Source organism: Oncorhynchus clarkii, chromosome 7 (assembly GCF_045791955.1).
Source record: "Oncorhynchus clarkii lewisi isolate Uvic-CL-2024 chromosome 7, UVic_Ocla_1.0, whole genome shotgun sequence".
NCBI lineage: Eukaryota > Metazoa > Chordata > Actinopteri > Salmoniformes > Salmonidae > Oncorhynchus > Oncorhynchus clarkii.
Window position 1 is genome coordinate 70,368,152 of NC_092153.1, and position 19,820 is coordinate 70,387,971.

Sequence of the window (19,820 nt, forward strand, 5' to 3'; positions counted from 1 at the left end):
AAGCATAGTGGTGGCTGCATCATGTTATGGGTATGCTTGTAATTGTTAAGGACTGAGGAATTGTTCAGGATAAAAAATAAATGGAAGGGAGCTAAGCACAGGCAAAATCCTGGAGGAAAACCTGGTTCAGTCTGCTTTCCACCAGACACTGGGAGATAAAAACTTTTCAGCAGGACAATAACCTAAAGCACAAGGCCAAATCTTCACTGGAGTTGCCTACCAAAAAGACAGTGAATGTTCCTGAGTGGCCGAGATTTGACTTAAATCTACTTGAAAATCTATGGGAAGACCTGAAAATGCTTGTCTACCAATGATCAACAACCAATTTGACAGAGCTTGAAGAATGTTGAAAATAAAAAAAGGAAATGTTGAACAATCCAGGTGTGGAAAGCTCTTACAGACTCATAAAGACTCACGGATGTAATTGCTGCCTAAAGGTGCTTCTACAAAGTATTGACTCAGGGACGTGAATACTTATGTAAATTCAATATTTCTGTATTTAATTTTCAACAAATTTGCAAACATTTCTAAAAACATGTTTTCACGTTGTTATGGGTTATTGTGTGTAGATGGGTGAGGGGAAAAAACTATTTAATACATTTTGAATTCAGGCTGTAACAATAAAATGTGTAATGAGTCAAGGGGTATGAATACTTTCTGAAGGGTCTAGCATGCACCATCTCTTGGATTCGATAATGCTCTCTCCGGCACACCAAAAAGAATCACACACGCACCTCTCGTTGGTGACAAGACTAGCGTAAGCATTCTAACATGTTCTAGAGTGACTAACTTGTTTTTGCTTTAGTGGTATTAGTTTGACAATGAGTAGGCTTACACAGACCAATTATCATTGAGGGTTATTTACCCTAGATCAGGGTTTCCCAAACTTGGTCCTGGGGCCCCCTGGGTGCAAGTTTGGGTGTTGGCCCAGGCACTACACAGCTGATTTAAATAATCAAAGCTTGATGATGAGTTGGTTATTTGAATCAGCTGTGCAGTGCTAGGGCAAAAAACAAAACGTACACCCAGTGGAGGCCCCAGGACCAAGTGTGGGTAACCATGCCCTAGATTAGAATCTGTGCATGGGTTCCAATTCACCATATTTTGATGTCACTATTGACAGTCCATAGTCTCAACTCTATCTGTAAATTATACATGAGGAAAAATTATAGGCCTAAACTACGTTAAATTATGTAAACTGTCATTGCATTACAAAACCTATCAGACAATAAAAAAATTGCACATCTGAGAGGACCGCGCATGTCGGACGTGAGTCTATCTACGCAAGTACGTAGTGGAGAGACAGACACGCGCAATGATAGCCGGAAGCATCGATAGGGTGAAAATAGAAATCGATCAAATTCAGTGTAGTTCGTAAGTGCAAAGCTTCGACGGACTGCCTTTTCCACGAAAGTTAGCTCGATAAATTACAGACCTCTTGACGTGGCGGTGGAGGAAATGTTGTGGAGAGAGAAGGCCGTTTCTTTTTTCAAGTTACTTGGTGGGGGTTGAGCTGACGTGTGGAGAAGTTCGAGCTGCCAGAAAAGAGCAGATAAACAAACAAGCAGGGAGTCAGCTGAGCGCCTGCCTGTCCAAACGGGGGCTAACGTTAACCAGGCGAGACTGGGTAAATGTCAGCGAGATCAAATCGTCGCTCGAGTTTTTGACCCAATAATGGCTAAAATAGTGTTCTAACGTTGGTGTTTACCCACACGCCAAGTTCAAAGAGTGGCACAAAGAAGAAAAATACCACGCGAGGACAACATTATTTCACTGTGTTCCTGTCGCCTAGCATGATAGAACACTGTCAACAACTTGATATGTGCCATTGATTTGACTGTGTTTGCTTCAGCAGTTAGCAACATAAGAAACGTATTGCTTTATCCCATTGAAACGGTACAATATAGTACAAACGCTGAGTGTATAGAGGTAATTCGTGTGTCATTAACTTGAATCCGTATGAGTTGTCAAAGGCCTAATCGTTGCAGTCAACGCCAGGCTTTGCTACACGAATACAGACAGAGCTTGTCCTGCTTTGAGTTCGTAACTAATGATTACATATGATGTTGCCGTTTGCTAGTCTCGTCATTGCCCCCTCTGTACTCAAACGGCATGCAACTTTTCCTTAATAGCCTAACTCATAAATCTTTTCGAAGTTAAAATATTGTTTGTTTATATTGCTCATTAGGTCCCGGGAGTTTCCAGCTTAACCCCCTCCCGTATATGCATGTATAATATTGTTACAGGCCTATGTATTTATTGTAGCCAGTAAGCCAACAAGGTTATTGTGCCGCGTTGATTTGCTTGTCTGAACTAGGAACATTTCTGACTTGCTAACTAGTTGAACGCAGCACGTGTATAACTAGAACCACTTAGCAAGTCTGACATTTCCGAGTTTCCTAGTTTCGACTAACACGTGAACTTGGCGTTGTTTGATTTGGTTGTGGCATTATTAAAACGTAATTCAATTAGCCAACCCACAAGGAGGAAATTCAGAAATGTGAGTGTTGTACACTTAGTTACCTGAACATCCCTTTCGCCTCTCTCCTTTCCCCTAATTTACCACTCTCCCTCTCTTTATGTGTCAGAAGTGGGATAGCCATGGCCCACCATTCGACGCCCAGCTCCCAGAAGGCCCTGATGATGGAACTCAAGTCCCTGCAGGATCAGCCGGTGGAGGGCTTCCGCATCGGCCTGGTGGAGGAGTCAGACCTTTACAACTGGGAGGTGGCCATCTTTGGCCCCCCTAACACACTGTATGAGGGAGGCTACTTTAAGGTGAGGCAACTGTGGAGGGATGGGGAAGGGAGGGGTCTTTCATTGGATGCACAACACATAGTTGTGTAGCATGTTTGTGCGTGTGTATGACGTGTTCAGGTGTTTCTCCCTCCTTTCTCACTCCCTGTCACTATTTCAGTCTTCCATTCTCCCACTCTCTCCTTTCCTACCCGGCCTCTCACCCCCTTCCTCCCCGGGCTCATCCTCACCCCTACCCACCCGGCCTCTTTCCCCCTTGCAGTGTGATCGTTATGCTCCAGACTCCTATTTTTAGCTGTGGACGGATATAAATGGCATCTCAGCATAGAGGTAGAGAGAGAAGGGCATGATGAGGCTCTTCTCCTTTTTCCCTGTATAACTTATTCAGTGTGGCTAGTCCTCCACATTAGCATATCAGTTTGGTGAGAGTTCACATCCAGCCCAGGGCATGCAAACTCTTCCAAGAAGGCAAAACTGATTGCATTAACAGAGATGCAATGATCATTATAACACATTATGTGAGTGATTTCATGGTCAGGTTGTATACTGGTTGTGTAAATGTTTTTTTGGCAACCACATATGTTTTCGTCTGGCTATCGGACCAGATAAACCTTCTTACAGATAACAAAAATATGCTTTTATATGATGCCTTCTCCACCATAAGTCCAATTAGAATCATTAAATGTCATTATCACATTCCAACTTTTTCTGGATTTATAGACTAGGTTTTCAGCTAGTGGTTGCCTATAACAAGTAAGCTACTGTTTGCACCTGTTATAGGTTTAGAATTTTAAAATATAGGTGCCGTAGAGGGAACTGATCCAAAAGGGAAGTGTAGTGAAGAGTGTCAAAGGTGAAGTTCTCACTGACCTCAACATGTCTACACAGGGCATGTTTTGAAATGGTGCTAATGCTATCTGGAAGCAGAGCAGTGCTCCCCAAAGGGCTGGGGCTGCTGGACAGAATGTTCTCACACTTCTCTTTGGTTTCATTTTGATAGTGGATTCATTTATATAGTGGATTACACACAGTGGAGAGAGGCAGTATATTTGTGTCAAATTGAATGGCTATGGTAGCGTGTTGATGGCACAGGCCTGGAATGTTGCACATATAACAAGCACTGTGTGTGATTGGATTTTGCTGAATTGGCACAATTCTAATCGACAGGTGGGAGGTAGCAATAGAGAAGTACATTTAGTCACACATGCACATGCACATACTAATGTACATGTACACATGCAGGCGCACACACACACACACACACACGTGGCACCCAGTAACTCATACACACTAAAATGACCTACAAACCAGGATCATTCTCATGCCGAATTGTATCTAACTGTAATTGTCAGGGTTATTTGGCTGTCAATTAAATGTTTGAAGCTGATGGCAATTTATGTGTCTCTCTATCAGTCTCACATCAAGTTCCCCATTGACTACCCCTACTCCCCTCCGACCTTCCGTTTTTTAACAAAGATGTGGCATCCCAACATCTATGAGGTAAGAGTAAAGCCCAGTTAATGTATTCCCAATGTATATGAATTCAAACATATTTGAAGAGTTTTCTCCATCCAGAAGTTGACAGGTCGTGTTCCAACAGAACGGCGACGTGTGTATCTCCATCCTTCACCCTCCCGTCGACGACCCCCAGAGCGGGGAGCTCCCCTCAGAGAGGTGGAACCCCACTCAGAATGTCAGGTACCTCACCTAGCTCCAAACATGGTTCAACATGTATAAATACTTGAGGTTTGCTTAATTTAGCTCAATGGAACAACAGAACCAATGGAATAGTCTTAAAAGTAAAAAGTCCCCCCACCTTGCATGCGGGTCAAACTATAAAACCAAAGTGTGTTTATCTATTTGAAATTATTTATTAGATGTATTTGATTTAGGTTGGTCACTTCATTGGTGCTCCCTGTGTATAGCTCCATTCTTGTGTTTTTGTGTTACTATTTTATTTTTAAACTCTGCATCATTGGGAAGGACTCGTAAGCAAGCATTTCACGCTAAAGTCTACACCAGTTGTATTCGGCGCATGTGACAAATAACATTTGATTTGACTTTTACCAATTTTTAGCAGTTTTCCACAAAGACAATCAACATTTACAATATAAGTTGATACAAGTGACACTGGATTACATCGGCAGAAAGAGCCATTGACTTCACAACTTACCGGCTACTTGGGGGAGACAAAAATGCAATATGGTGTGTCATAACTGCTCAAATATGTGTAAAATGTTTAAAATGCAGAGCTTAGGAATAGACACAGTCCCTAACAGCAGTAAAAGTGTCAAAGACACATTACCCTTCGTGGGACAATTCCTCAACCCTCGGGGCAGGTTGAAAGTTCTGAGTGTGTGTTTAACCAACCACCCAGACGAAGTAGCATCAAATGGAGCAACACTGGGGGATGGTGAGGTAACACTGCTCTCACAGAGGAAGTCAGGTCAGATAACTCACCCACTCAAGGAAAATGAAGGCCACATTACTTAGAAGGTAAGCTAAGGTAAACTGTGTACTTTAAGGTAATGTTCAGGTAATGGGTATGTTTTAGATGACATAAAGTCATATTAGTGACGTGTGTGTACAGGACCATCTTGCTGAGTGTGATCTCTCTGCTGAATGAGCCCAACACCTTCTCCCCGGCCAACGTGGATGCCTCAGTTATGTTCCGCAAGTGGAGAGACAGCAAGGGCAAGGACAAGGAGTACGCAGAGATTATCAGGTAGGAAGAACATATGCACACTAACCCAACCATTGAGTACCTTTTTCACAACAAATAAGTTGGCTTACCCACACACTAGGGCTGACCTCATTTAGTCTACTGGTTGATTGTTTGGTCGATAGGCTGTTGGTCGACCAATATTTTATTTTCTTTCATGGTGCACAAGACACCTGTCTCAGTGGATTAACCCATTGTGGAGGCTGTGGGGATGGCACAGTCCATCACTCTAAGATGTGATATGGAAATTGTATATGGCTATATTATGTAAAAATGTTGGTGCAACACTAGTAAATTGAATATTATTTTATAACAAACGCGTTGGATACGGTCGCTGTCTGCTGTTCTGAAACATAATCTTCAGTTCCCTGTAGAATTGGAGCCTTTCCCTATGTTGCTACGTGCATAATAACAAAGTTAACCATCACATTGGGATTGAGAACAATGCAGCGGAGGCAGCTGCCGCAGCAGAGACAAGGAAACAGCCTTTTCCTCATCCTAATTGTCTAAGAAAATTGAGGAGAGAAGAAGAAACCCCAACTTAATTAGGTCTATAATCAATAGCCTGGCTTTATAAATCATCCATATGTATGTCTACATAAGTAAGACAGATCCTGCTTCTGTTGCCTGTTTGAGTGTTATTTATTTCATACATTTTAAAAAAACTTTTATTTAACTAGGCAAGTCAGTTAAGTTCAGTTAAGAACAAATTCTTAATTACAATGATGGGCACAGTGGGTTAACTGCCTTGTTCAGGGGCAGAACCACAGATGTTCACCTTGTCAGCTCGGGGATTCGAGCTTGCAACCTTTTGGTTACTAGTCCAACGCTCAAACCACTAGGCTACCTGCCGCCCCGTTTAGTAGTCTACTTATTCCGTGAGCACCAAGCCTCATGCAAAATATCACATAAAGCAATTTCACAGATTCGGCTGTTTTTAATCCTTGCTATGCTGTAATAAAGGCTTCACAATTTGTTTTTGTTAGAACTGACAGGTATTACTGATTTATTTACTGTTTACACTGTTCCAAACAGGCAGAACAATAATATTGTAATTTAACAGCACCTATTTGTCACACATAATATGCACCCAGGTCTCGCTCCTATACTCTCCTTTTTCTTGATCTCCTTATTGTTATTATTACAATTATTATGATCATCATTATAATAATAAGTAATGTCATTATCATTAGTAGGCTTAGTATATCAGCCTTGTATAACCACCATCGAGCCTTAGGCCTAAGAACCCATCCTGTTTAGTCTTAATACTGTAATTTGCTTAGGCCTATAATTGAAAATATAGGCTACTGTATCGGTGAATCAATTATTAATTTGTTCATGTCATCACACAGCATACGAGACATTCATGTTTTGAAATGCAATCAATCATTTTAGTTTTGAAATCAAATAAAGGGAGCTTTGAATAATTAGTATGCTGTAATAAAGGCTATATACACTGCTCAAAAAAATAAAGGGAACACTTAAACAACACAATGTAACTCCAAGTCAATCACACTTCTGTGAAATCACACTGTCCACTTAGGAAGCAACACTGATTGACAATACATTTCACATGCTGTTGTGCAAATGGAATAGACAACAGGTGGAAATTATAGGCAATTAGCAAGACACCCCCAATAAAGGAGTGGTTCTGCAGGTGGGGACCACAGACCACTTCTCAGTTCCTATGCTTCCTGGCTGATGTTTTGGTCACTTTTGAATGCTGCCGGTGCTTTCACTCTAGTGTGTGGGTTGTAGACTCTGTCTCATGCTACCAAGTGGTTCAGGTAGTGCAGCTCATCCAGGATGGTACATCAACGCGAGCTGTGGCAAGAAGGTTTACTGTGTCTGTCAGCGTAGTGTCCAGAGCATGGAGGCGCTACCAGGAGACAGGCCAGTACATCAGGAGATGTGGAGGAGGCTGTAGGAGGGCAACAACCCAGCAGCAGGACCGTTACCTCCGCCTTTGTGCAAGGAGGAGCACTGCCAGAGCCCTGCAAAATGACCCTCCAGCAGGCCACAAATGTGCATGTGTCTGCTCAAACGGTCAGAAACAGACTCCATGAGAGTGGTATGAGGGCCCGACGTCCACAGGTGGGGGTTGTGCTTACAGCCCAACACCGTGCAGGACGTTTGGCATTTGCCAGAGAACACCAAGATTGGCAAATTCGCCACTGGCGCCCTGTGCTCTTCACAGATGAAAGCAGGTTCACACTGAGCACATGTGACAGACTTGACAGTCTGGAGACGCCATGGAGAACGTTCTGCTGCCTGCAACATCCTCCAGCATGACCGGTTTGGCGGTGGGTCAGTCATGGTGTGGGGTGGCATTTCTTTGGGGGGCCGCACAGCCCTCCATGTGCTCGCCAGAGGTAGCCTGACTGCCATTAGGTACCGAGATGAGATCCTCAGACCCCTTGTGAGACCATATGCTGGTGCGGTTGGCCCTGGGTTCCTCCTAATGCAAGACAATGCTAGACCTCATGTGGCTGGAGTGTGTCAGCAGTTCCTGCAAGAGGAAGGCATTGATGCTATGGACTGGCCCGCCCGTTCCCCAGACCTGAATCCAATTGAGCACATCTGGGACATCATGTCTCGCTCCATCCACCAACGCCACGTTGCACCACAGACTGTCCAGGAGTTGGTGGATGCTTTAGTCCAGGTCTGGGAGGAGATCTCTCAGGAGACCATCCGCCACCTCATCAGGAGCATGCCCAGGCGTTGTAGGGAGGTCATACAGGCACGTGGAGACCACACACACTACTGAGCCTCATTTTGACTTGTTTTAAGGACATTACATCAAAGTTGGATCAGCCTGTAGTGTGGTTTTCCACTTTAATTTTGAGTGTGACTCCAAATCCAGACCTCCATTGGTTGATACATTTGATTTCCATTGATAATTTTTGTGTGATTTTGTTGTCAGCACATTCAACTATGTAAAGAAAAAAGTATTTAATAAGAATATTTCATTCAGATCTAGGATGTTATTTTAGTGTTCCCTTTATTTTTTTGAGCTATATATATATATATATATATATATATATATATATATATTGTAATGAAAACTTGAAATATATATATATACAGTGCCTTGCGAAAGTATTCGGCCCCCTTGAACTTTGCGACCTTTTGCCACATTTCAGGCTTCAAACATAAAGATATAAAACTGTATTTTTTTGTGAAGAATCAACAACAAGTGGGACACAATCATGAAGTGGAACGACATTTATTGGATATTTCAAACTTTTTTAACAAATCAAAAACTGAAAAATTGGGCGTGCAAAATTATTCAGCCCCTTTACTTTCAGTGCAGCAAACTCTCTCCAGAAGTTCAGTGAGGATCTCTGAATGATCCAATGTTGACCTAAATGACTAATGATGATAAATACAATCCACCTGTGTGTAATCAAGTCTCCGTATAAATGCACCTGCACTGTGATAGTCTCAGAGGTCCGTTAAAAGCGCAGAGAGCATCATGAAGAACAAGGAACACACCAGGCAGGTCCGAGATACTGTTGTGAAGAAGTTTAAAGCCGGGTTTGGATACAAAAAGATTTCCCAAGCTTTAAACATCCCAAGGAGCACTGTGCAAGCGATAATATTGAAATGGAAGGAGTATCAGACCACTGCAAATCTACCAAGACCTGGCCGTCCCTCTAAACTTTCAGCTCATACAAGGAGAAGACTGATCAGAGATGCAGCCAAGAGGCCCATGATCACTCTGGATGAACTGCAGAGATCTACAGCTGAGGTGGGAGACTCTGTCCATAGGACAACAATCAGTCGTATATTGCACAAATCTGGCCTTTATGGAAGTGGCAAGAAGAAAGCCATTTCTTAAAGATATCCATAAAAAGTGTTGTTTAAAGTTTGCCACAAGCCACCTGGGAGACACACCAAACATGTGGAAGAAGGTGCTCTGGTCAGATGAAACCAAAATTGAACTTTTTGGCAACAATGCAAAACGTTATGTTTGGCGTAAAAGCAACACAGCTGAACACACCATCCCCACTGTCAAACATGGTGGTGGCAGCATCATGGTTTGGGCCTGCTTTTCTTCAGCAGGGACAGGGAAGATGGTTAAAATTGATGGGAAGATGGATGGAGCCAAATACAGGACCATTCTGGAAGAAAACCTGATGGAGTCTGCAAAAGACCTGAGACTGGGACGGAGATTTGTCTTCCAACAAGACAATGATCCAAAACATAAAGCAAAATCTACAATGGAATGGTTCAAAAATAACATATCCAGGTGTTAGAATGGCCAAGTCAAAGTCCAGACCTGAATCCAATCGAGAATCTGTGGAAAGAACTGAAAACTGCTGTTCACAAATGCTCTCCATCCGTTCTCACTGAGCTCGAGCTGTTTTGCAAGGAGGAATGGGAAAAAATTTCAGTCTCTCGATGTGCAAAACTGATAGACATACCCCAAGCGACTTACAGCTGTAATCGCAGCAAAAGGTGGCGCTACAAAGTATTAACTTAAGGGGGCTGAATAATTTTGCACGCCCAATTTTTCGGTTTTTGATTTGTTAAAAAAGTTTGAAATATCCAATAAATGTCGTTCCACTTCATGATTGTGTCCCACTTGTTGTTGATTCTTCACACAAAAATACAGTTTTATATCTTTGTTTGAAGCCTGAAATGTGGCAAAAGGTCGCAAAGTTCAAGGGGGCCGAATACTTTCGCAAGGATGAGGTTGGCCGAATGATTAGGGCCGATTTCAAGTTTTCATTACAATCGCATATCGGTATTTTTGGACACCGATTTGGCAGATTTTTTTTTTTTTTGCACCTTTATTTAACTAGGCAAGTCAGTTAAGAACACATTCTTATTTTCAATGACAGCCTAGGAACGGTGGGTTTAACTGCCTTGTTCAGGGGCAGAACGACAGATTTTTACCTTGTCAGCTCGGGGATTCAATCTTGTAACCTTACAGTTAATTAACTAGTCCAACGCTCTAACCTGCCTCTCATTGCACTCCACGAGGAGCCTGCCTGTTACGCGAATGCAGTAAGAAGCCAAGGGAAGTTGCTAGCTAGCATTAAACTTATCTTATAAAAAACAATCAATCATAATCACTAGTTAACTACACATGGTTGATGATATTACTAGTTTATCTAGCGTGTCCTGCGTTGCATATAATCGATGCGGTGCGCATTCGCGAAAAAGGACTGTCATTGCTCCAAGGTGTACCTAACCATAAACATCAATGCCTTTCTTAAAATCAATACACAAGTATATATTTTTAAACCTGCATATTTAGTTAATATTGCCTGCTAACATGAATTTCTTTTAACTAGGTAACTAGGTAACTCTCTTGCAACAGAGTCAGGGTATATGCAGCAGTTTGGTCCGCCTGGCTCGTTGCGAACTGTGTGAAGACTATTTCATCCTAACAAAGACAGCCAACTTCGCCAAACGGGGGATGATTTAACAATAGTGCATTCCGAAAAAAGCACAATCTTTGCACGACTGTACCTAACCATAAACACCAATGCCTTTCTTAAAATCAATACACAAGTATATATATTTAAACCTGCATATTTAGCTAAAAGAAATCCAGGTTAGCAGGCAATATTAACCAGGTGAAATTGTCACTTCTCTTGCGTTTATTGCACACAGTCAGGGTATATGCAACAGTTTGGGCCGCCTGGCTCGTTGCGAACTAATATGACAGAATTTTACGTAATTATGACATAACACTGAAGGTTGTACAATGTTAAAGCAATATTTAGACTTAGGGATGTCACCCGTTAGATAAAATACAGAACGGTTCCGTATTTCACTGAAATTTTAAACGTTTTGTTTTCGAAATGATAGTTTCCGGATTCGACCATATTAATGACCAAAGGCTCGTATTTCTGTTTGTTATTATGTTATAATTAAGTCTATGATTTGATAGAGCAATCTGACAGAGCGATGGTAGGCACCAGCAGGCTCGTAAGCATTCATTCAAAGAGCACTTTCGTGCGTTTTGCCAGCAGCTCTTTGCTGTGCTTCAAGTATTGAGCTGTTTATGACTTCAAGCCTATCTACTCCCGAGATTAGGTTGGTGTAACCAATGTGAAATGGCTAGCTAGTTAGCGGGGTGCGCACTAATAGCGTTTCAAACGTCACTCGCTCTGAGACTTGGAGGAGTTGTTCCCCTTGCTCTGCATGGGTAACCCTGCTTCGAGGGTGGCGGCTGTCGATGTGTTCCTGGTTCGAGCCCAGGTAGGGGCGAGAAGAAGTACGGAAGCTATACTGTTACACTGGCAATACTAAAGTGCCTATAAGAACATCCAATAGTCAAAGGTATATGAAATACAAATGGTATAGAGAGAAATAGTCCTATAAATACTATATTAACTACAACCTAAAACCTCTTACCTTGGAATATTGAAGTCTCATGTTAAAAGATACCACCAGCTTTCATATGTTCCCATGTTCTGAGCAAGGAACTTAAACGTTAGCTTTTTTACATTGCACATATGGCACTTTTACTTTCTTCTCCAACACTTTTGTTTTTGCATTATTTAAACCATATTGAAGATGTTTCATTATTTGAGGCTAAATGGATTTTTATTGCTGTATTATATTAAGTTAAAATAAGTGTTCATTCAGTATTGTTGAACATGTTCAATTTGGTTTAAATATGTAATCGGCTTTTTTTGGTACACCAATAATTGGTTATCGGTGTTGGAAAATCATAATCGGTCGCCCTCCATACATATATATATATATTTTGAACTTATTTGTAAATGACAATTACAACAATACTGAATATTTTCCTCCGATCTGATTTCTCCTTTCCCTCCTGAGCAACCAGTAAACATTTGCCTGTTTCGGTGTTCTTTTTCACATCCTCTGCATCCATTTTGCTTTCACGTGTTACTGTTCTGAGTTTTTTTTATAAACCATTTATTAATGTGATCATGATAGGCTATAGGGTCAGGCCCTATTGGTCACATGCATGTATTGCTTACATGTTGCATGTAAAGAGAGCAAGTGTTTAGGGAATGTTGTTTATAAACAAATTAGGGATTTCGGTAATAACTTTTTTCAGTTAAAGTAATCAACTAAATGGCTGTAATGATGTTGCAGTTTCAGCACGGACAGCGCAATGCACACTTGCTGTGCTGTGGTGCCTTTTTGCTGCATTAGGGAGGAGAGCTCGACAACTTGTCAGTCACACAGGCTCTCACTGTAAAACATTTTTTTAACACAGTGTGACCATTGGACTCTTTCTTGAACCATTTGTGTCTTAATTATTTAATCAAACAGTGTGCTTAAAGCATCAGACAAGCTCAGTGCGTATGTAGTTGGTTTTATTCAAACACAGGGTGTCTGTCAATAAGTTTAAATGTTTTGACCAAACGATTGGTCGAAAGAACAGGATGACTCTCGGTTGACCAATATTTTTTTTGCCGGGGACAGCCCTACCACACACACACACACACACACACACAGTGAGTGAGACCTTTATGACTTCTCTTCCCCTCCCACAGGAAGCAGGTGGTGTCCACAGTGGCAGAGGCGGAGCGCGACGGTGTCAAGGTACCCACCACGCTGGCAGAGTACTGTGTCCAGACCCGGGTTCCCTCCCAGGACAGCAGCTCAGACCTACTCTACGACGACCTCTACGACGATGACATGGAGGAGGAGGAAGAAGAGGATGAAGAGGAGGAAGATAATGACATGGAGTCAGGAGGAGAGGCAGGTGGGACAAGTGAAGGAGGAGGCGTCTCTACTCGCTGCTATGACGACGACCAGGAGGATTCTGGGAACGAGGACTCTTGATGATGATGATGATGATGATGGACGCCCTAAATTGACGCCTTACACCCTGCTACGTCCAATCCTAGCCTCCCTTCTGATCCTGTTAAGCTTAGAACATCCCCTAAGAATAACACATGTACTTCGTCTGGTACATTGATAGTCAAGTAATAACTGGACAAATAGGACACCTCAATTTGAGTGGATTCCAATTAAAGGCGCGTACAACAATGAAAAATATTGAATATCTCAGCGAAATATAATTTGTGTAGTTAAAATTATATTTTTAGCACAGATGGAGTCAGAAATGTTTTAATTTCTCCTTTTGAAATGTGACTTTAACGCATGCTTTTGGTTTCCTTACTCAATGGTCATATAGTCAAAGCCTGCCTCCCTGGTCTGATAGCTTGATAGAAAGAAGATAGTTGTTGAACATAAACACAAACAAACATCCAAACCCCAGGGGAGATAGTTTGTTGCAAAATGTGCAGATAATCTCTGCCTTTAGGCTAAGATCAAGTGTAGTATCTGTTATTGTCCGTTTAAAATCTGAACAACATTTTAGAACGGGGAAATGGAAAATGGGCTTAATCTGTCTGCTCTACGGAATCACCCGCTATTGCAGTGCCTCTGGTAACGGAGCACACACAAGATGCTGCTAAATGAAATGTGGTGTTTGTGTTGCTTTACAGCATTGGGTGCGGTTGCTTTTGTTTATGTCCAACAACTGTGCTTTTTGTCATGTCACTACATGTATTTGCTAGAAGAATTTTCTGGCTTAAATCTTAATTTTTTTTGGTCCACTCTTGGCCCCTTCATACCATGTTAATCTTTCATTTTTGTGTTGTACGTCTGGCTGTCTGGCGCTTTCTCTCAGTCTGTCTCACTGTCTGGATGGCTGAATCTCGGTTTTGTGTGGCATGCTGTCTTGCTCTGTCAATGTTTCCCTCTTTCTGTCTCATCACCCTCACTGCTTTGTCAGCCAGCCAGCCTCAGTCGTTCTGTCCGTTTGTGTGTTTGTTCACTCTTAAGGCGATCAACTTTAACCTACAGACACAACACAAACTCTGCCCTGACCGACCCCACCTTCACCCCACACCTCCTGTTTCACCTCTGAACTCTGATCCCTGTAGAACTGGGGGGTCTTCATTAGGTTCCAAAATGGACAGAAACAGGGATGGACTACCATCTTCAATTGTCCAGTAAGAAATGCTAATTTTTGTTTTCTGTAGCAAAACGTAATGACTGAGCCTTTATGGGGTACTGAGAGGATATGCCGTCTCGGGCACAGAACCACAGGAGAGTTACATCCTCCTTCACTCTTTCCATCCATCCTTTCCCTGCCGCAGGGCCTCCATAGACTCTCACTGGGAGAGAACCAGGGATGTAGTGGAGAATAAACGCACCTTAACGCCATCTACGCACCTCTATATGTTGTGAAAAGTGTTGTTGGCACTCATTCAGCGTTTACCCACCTTATGTCTTTACTACTACATCCCTGGAGAGGGCTCACTCAAACTGCTCCTCAGGTTGAGCTTGGTATTGTTTAGATTCTTTTTTTTCTTTTTTGTGGTTGTGTGTTTACAGAGGCAACTTCAAATCTCCAACAGCACTATCGATCCCCATGTCACCTACATTTTCCCCCTCCAACCTCCATTCAATGTTTCCTTCTCTTTGTTATTTCTGTGTTGCCCTGTTCCGTTGGCCATGCTTCACAAAACTAAACCAGACCAGGTTCTTTGTCGTGTTCTTGATATGCTTTCTTGGAATTGGCGCAAACTCCTGGAATTCTATGCGAGCCAGTCAGGTGGTCAAAATGGAAAGTGAAATTGAATAAGTGGTATTCTGTATTTTAATCAACTATTTACACATGCCAAAAGGCATTAGCCATTGTTTATGTTAGTTAGCACATATATAGCTGAAAGAGCACATTTAGTCACCATCAACATGTATCAGCCAGGAAAATAGATTTTGCTAATTCGTGACTGAGCACATGCTGCATTGGTGATTCAGAGTTACACATGGAGCACAATTGCATTTTTTGGGTGGAAAAAAAATTATGCTTCTTGGAACTCTGCTGCAAATACTTGGGTTGTGTAAGTGAGGTGACATCACAGACAAGTCAACCTATCATCTGTGCTCATTAGGCCTGCAGTTTTCACGTTTCCGTGCGTGTGTGTTTTACCATGACCCCATTCAATGGAACACAGAACCTGTTACACCTCACATTCACAAGGAGGTGCTGGCCTGGATTCTATGCCAAGGAAATGTTTCATGACCACTTCCAGTAACGCCACAACCATCAGTCAGTTATGGATATGTGTGAAATATGTCCTGTTTTTAACAACTATATAAGGGAGAGACTTGACAAATCAGTCTGAGGAAGACTAACAGAATCAAAATAAACTTTTCTCCTCCCTTGCTCTGTTGAACTTATGCCCTCGCTGGGGCTGGCTTCATGTCAAAAAAATAGTTGACTGATGGATCACAAATAGATTGTTCTTCTCCTCAGCCACTGGACTTTCAGGGATATGATGTCAACGACCGGGGCGAACCATGTCTCAATACTCTTTAAATGGCTTCCTCTCTTCGCCCCCTTTTTCTTCATGATCACTGATAGGTGAAAGGAATGGATACATTTCCACTAGGAAGGAAGCCATTGAGTATTGAGACCCAGCGTTCTTATTCTCACTGACCTTTGCCTTCTGTGTTGACGTGGAGCAGGCAGTTGGAACAGCGTTTACCTGGTCCTGAATCCTAGATCAAAATGACACTTGTTTAGAAGGACCACATGCTAGGCTGTCAGAATCTCACTATTGCGAAGTGTGTGTACCAGTGTTTGAGGAGCTTTTCCCTCTGTGGCTGAAAACAGTCACGTTTGGACAAACTACTTCACTGTTTCCACAGAAAGTGATATGGATGATGCAGTCCTCCTTTGTTTTGTAGTTTTTCATTTAATTATCTCTTCCTATTGTGTTGTGAGGATGCAAATGTCACCTATTAAATTTATATTCTAAAAATGTTGAATTGACAGAATTGTCTGGAGTGTTGTCAATGGTACCAGTTGGTATTGAACTCATTTCTGTCTCTTAGAAAGCAGCTGCTGTACTTTGATATACTTTAAGAAATGAAAGAACAAATCATTTTGAAAAGCAGGAAGTTTAACTAGTTTTCAAGTGCATATTTCTTCCTTGAACTATAATATCTGATCCAACACAATTGTATAGGTGAACGCAGGGGTTCCACTACATGGTAAACACTGATGAGATGAACAGGTTGGAAGTATCCAAATGCCCACGTTTCTCACTGGATTTACCACAAAACTGCACACTTAAAATGTAGATTCATTACTTTAATATGATATGCATAATGTAGTGATACAATTTGTGGCATTTAAAAAATGTCATTGCAATGATAGATCAGGTGAGTCCAAGCATGTTGACTATTCAATCCCAAGAAAACATTTCACTGGTGTTGGTGTATCGGAATATACATTTAGATTCCTGAGTCGATATTTAACCCTCACATGGTAATCTGTCAAAGCATTTTTTCTGTAACTAAAATCTTAATTTAAAGCTCAATCAGCAAAGTCAGTGGACAAGACATTTTTTCTACAGTAGTTATTTTTTGTTCACTTGGACATCCTTTCTCCTTTCATTACCCCAAATCCTATTCTCTCTCACCTGAGGATCAGATGTTTCTTTGTTTGCCTTGCACTGAAAAAAACTCTTATTTAAAAATGTGTTCAGGTTTCAATCTTTGGACTTGGAAAAGGGGGAAATTAAGAATTATTTTCATTCCTGGTTCAATCATTGTTAGGCAACATTAGTTATGGACACATAGCCAGTCCCGGTCTCAAGCTTTCTCTCTCTGTTTCCTTCTCCCTCCTTCCCTCTCACCATTTTAATGCACTTCCTAATGAAAGTTTAATGAGCTGTTAGGCTATGCGATTATGGAAAGAAGAGTGAAGGTTCTGGTGTAGGAAAAGATCAAATGCCACAATGAGTTTACTGCAACTTTAAAAGGACACACAGTTTAACAGAATTTACTTCAGGTGAATTTAACCATGTCCTTTTGCATTCACGGGAACTTGTTTAGGACGCCATTGGAACTGGTAGGTCTGAGGACTTGGATTGGGTGAATGCTCTGGGGCTTTTCCTGAATGGTTTCATGCATGTCAACATCAGAAGCCTCCTCCCATAGTTTGTTTTACTCACTGCTTTAGCACACTCTGCTAACCCTGATGTCCTTGCCGTGTCTGAATCCTGGCTCAGGAAGGCCACCAAAAATTCTGATATTTCCATACCCAACTATAACATTTTCCGTCAAGATAGAACTGCCAAAGGGGGAGGAGTTGCAGTCTACTGCAAAGATAGCCTGCAAAGTAATGTCATACTTTCCAGGTCCATACCCAAACAGTTCGAACTACTCATTTTAAAAATTACTCTCTCCAGAAATAAGTATCTCACTGTTGCCGCCTAATACCGACCCCCCTCAGCTCCCAGCTGTGCCCTGGACACCATTTGTGAATTGATTGCCCCCCATCTAGCTTCAGAGTTTGTTCTGTTAGGTGACCTAAACTGGGATATGCTTAACACCCCGACAGTCCTACAATCTAAGCTAGATGCCCTCAATCTCACACAAATCATAAAGGAACCCACCAGGTACAACCCTAAATCTGTAAACAAGGGCACCCTCATAGACGTCATCCTGTAAATAAATACAAATACACCTCCGCTGTCTTCAACCAGGATCTCAGCGATCACTGCCTCATTGCCTGCATCCGCTACGGATCCGCAGTCAAACGACCACCCCTCATCACTGTCAAACGCTCCCTAAAACATTTCTGTGAGCAGGCCTTTCTAATCGACCTGGCCCGGGTATTCTGGAAGGACATTGACCTCATCCCGTCAGTTGAGGATGCCTGGTCATTCTTTAAAAGTAACTTCCTCACCATTTTAGATAAGCATGCTCCGTTCAAAAAGTGCAGAACTAAGAACAGATATAGCCCTTGGTTCACTCCCGACCTGACTGCCCTCGACCAGCACAAAAACATCCTGTGGCGGACTGCAATAGCATAGAATAGTCCCCGCGATATGCAACTGTTCAGGGAAGTCAGGAACCAATACACGCAGTCAGTCAGGAAAGCAAAGGCCAGCTTCTTCAGGCTGAAATTTGCATCCTGTAGCTCTAACTCCAAAAAGTCCATGGAGAACAAAAGCACCTCCTCCCAGCTGCACTGAGTGCACTGCACTGAGGCTCGGTAACACGGTCACCACCGATAAATCCATGATTATCGAAAACTTCAACAAGCATTTCTCAACGGCTGGCCATGCCTTCCTCCTGGCTACTCCAACCTCGGCCAACAGCTCCCCCCCCCCCCCCCCCGCAGCTACTCGCCCAAGCCTCTCCAGGTTCTCCTTCACCCAAATCCAGATAGAAGATGTTCTGAAAGAGCTGCAAAACCTGGACCCGTACAAATCAGCTGGGCTTGACAATCTGGACCCTCTATTTCTGAAACTATCCGCCGCCATTGTCGCAACTCCTATTACCAGCCTGTTCAACCTCTCATATCGTCTGAGATCCCCAAGGATTGGAAAGCTGCCGCAGTCATCCCCCTCTTCAAAGGGGGAGACACCCTGGACCCAAACTGTTACAGACCTATATCCATCCTGCCCTGCCTATCTAAGGTCTTTGAAAGCCAAGTCAACAAACAGGTCACTGACCATCTCGAATCCCACCGTACCTTCTCCGCTGTGCAATCTGGTTTCCGAGCCGGTCACGGGTGCACCTCAGCCACGCTCAAGGTACTAAACGATATCATAACCGCCATCGATAAAAGACAGTACTGTGCAGCCGTCTTCATCGACCTTGCCAAGGCTTTCGACTCTGTCAATCACCATATTCTTATCGGCAGACTCAGTAGCCTCGGTTTTTCTGATGACTGCCTTGCCTGGTTCACCAACTACTTTGCAGACAGAGTTCAGTGTGTCAAATCGGAGGGCATGCTGTCCGGTCCTCTGGCAGTCTCTATGGGGGTGCCACATGGTTCAATTCTCGGGCCGACTCTTTGTTCTGTATATATCAATGATGTTGCTCTTGCTGCGGGCAATTCCCTGATCCACCTCTGCGCAGACGACACCATTCTGTATACTTCCGGCCCGTCCTTGGACACTGTGCTATCTAACCTCCAAACGAGCTTCAATGCCATACAACACTCCTTCCGTGGCCTCCAACTGCTCTTAAACGCTAGTAAAACCAAATGCATGCTTTTCAACCGTTCGCTGCCTGCACCTGCACGCCCGACTAGCATCACCACCCTGGATGGTTCCGACCTAGAATATGTGGACATCTATAAGTACCTAGGTGTCTGGCTAGACTGTAAACTCTCCTTCCAGACTCATATCAAACATCTCCAATCTAAAATCAAATCTAGAGTCGGCTTTCTATTCCGCAACAAAGCCTCCTTCACTCACGCCGCCAAACTTACCCTAGTAAAACTGACTATCCTACCGATCCTCGACTTCGGCGATGTCATCTACAAAATAGCTTCCAACACTCTACTCAGCAAACTGGATGCAGT

At 42.7% G+C, this 19,820-nt stretch overlaps 1 protein-coding gene and 1 pseudogene across 2 annotated transcripts; both read left to right on the forward strand.

The window, feature by feature from the left end:
- Positions 1–1,293: 1,293 nt before the first annotated feature.
- On the forward strand, positions 1,294–16,268 carry LOC139413783 (ubiquitin-conjugating enzyme E2 R2-like). Of its 2 annotated transcripts, none has more exons than XM_071161530.1 (6): positions 1,294–1,627; positions 2,589–2,778; positions 4,171–4,257; positions 4,358–4,455; positions 5,348–5,482; positions 12,970–16,268. In XM_071161530.1, exons 2-6 carry the CDS (start codon positions 2,602–2,604, stop codon positions 13,259–13,261), a joined length of 789 nt encoding a protein of 262 aa, XP_071017631.1. In that variant the 5' UTR covers positions 1,294–1,627; positions 2,589–2,601; the 3' UTR covers positions 13,262–16,268. The 2 variants fall into 2 exon arrangements, with proteins under 2 accessions (XP_071017631.1, XP_071017632.1); XM_071161531.1 differs by having other exon boundaries at positions 1,296–1,929.
- Positions 13,727–13,833, forward strand: LOC139414533 (U2 spliceosomal RNA; annotated as a pseudogene).
- Positions 16,269–19,820: the final 3,552 nt, after the last annotated feature.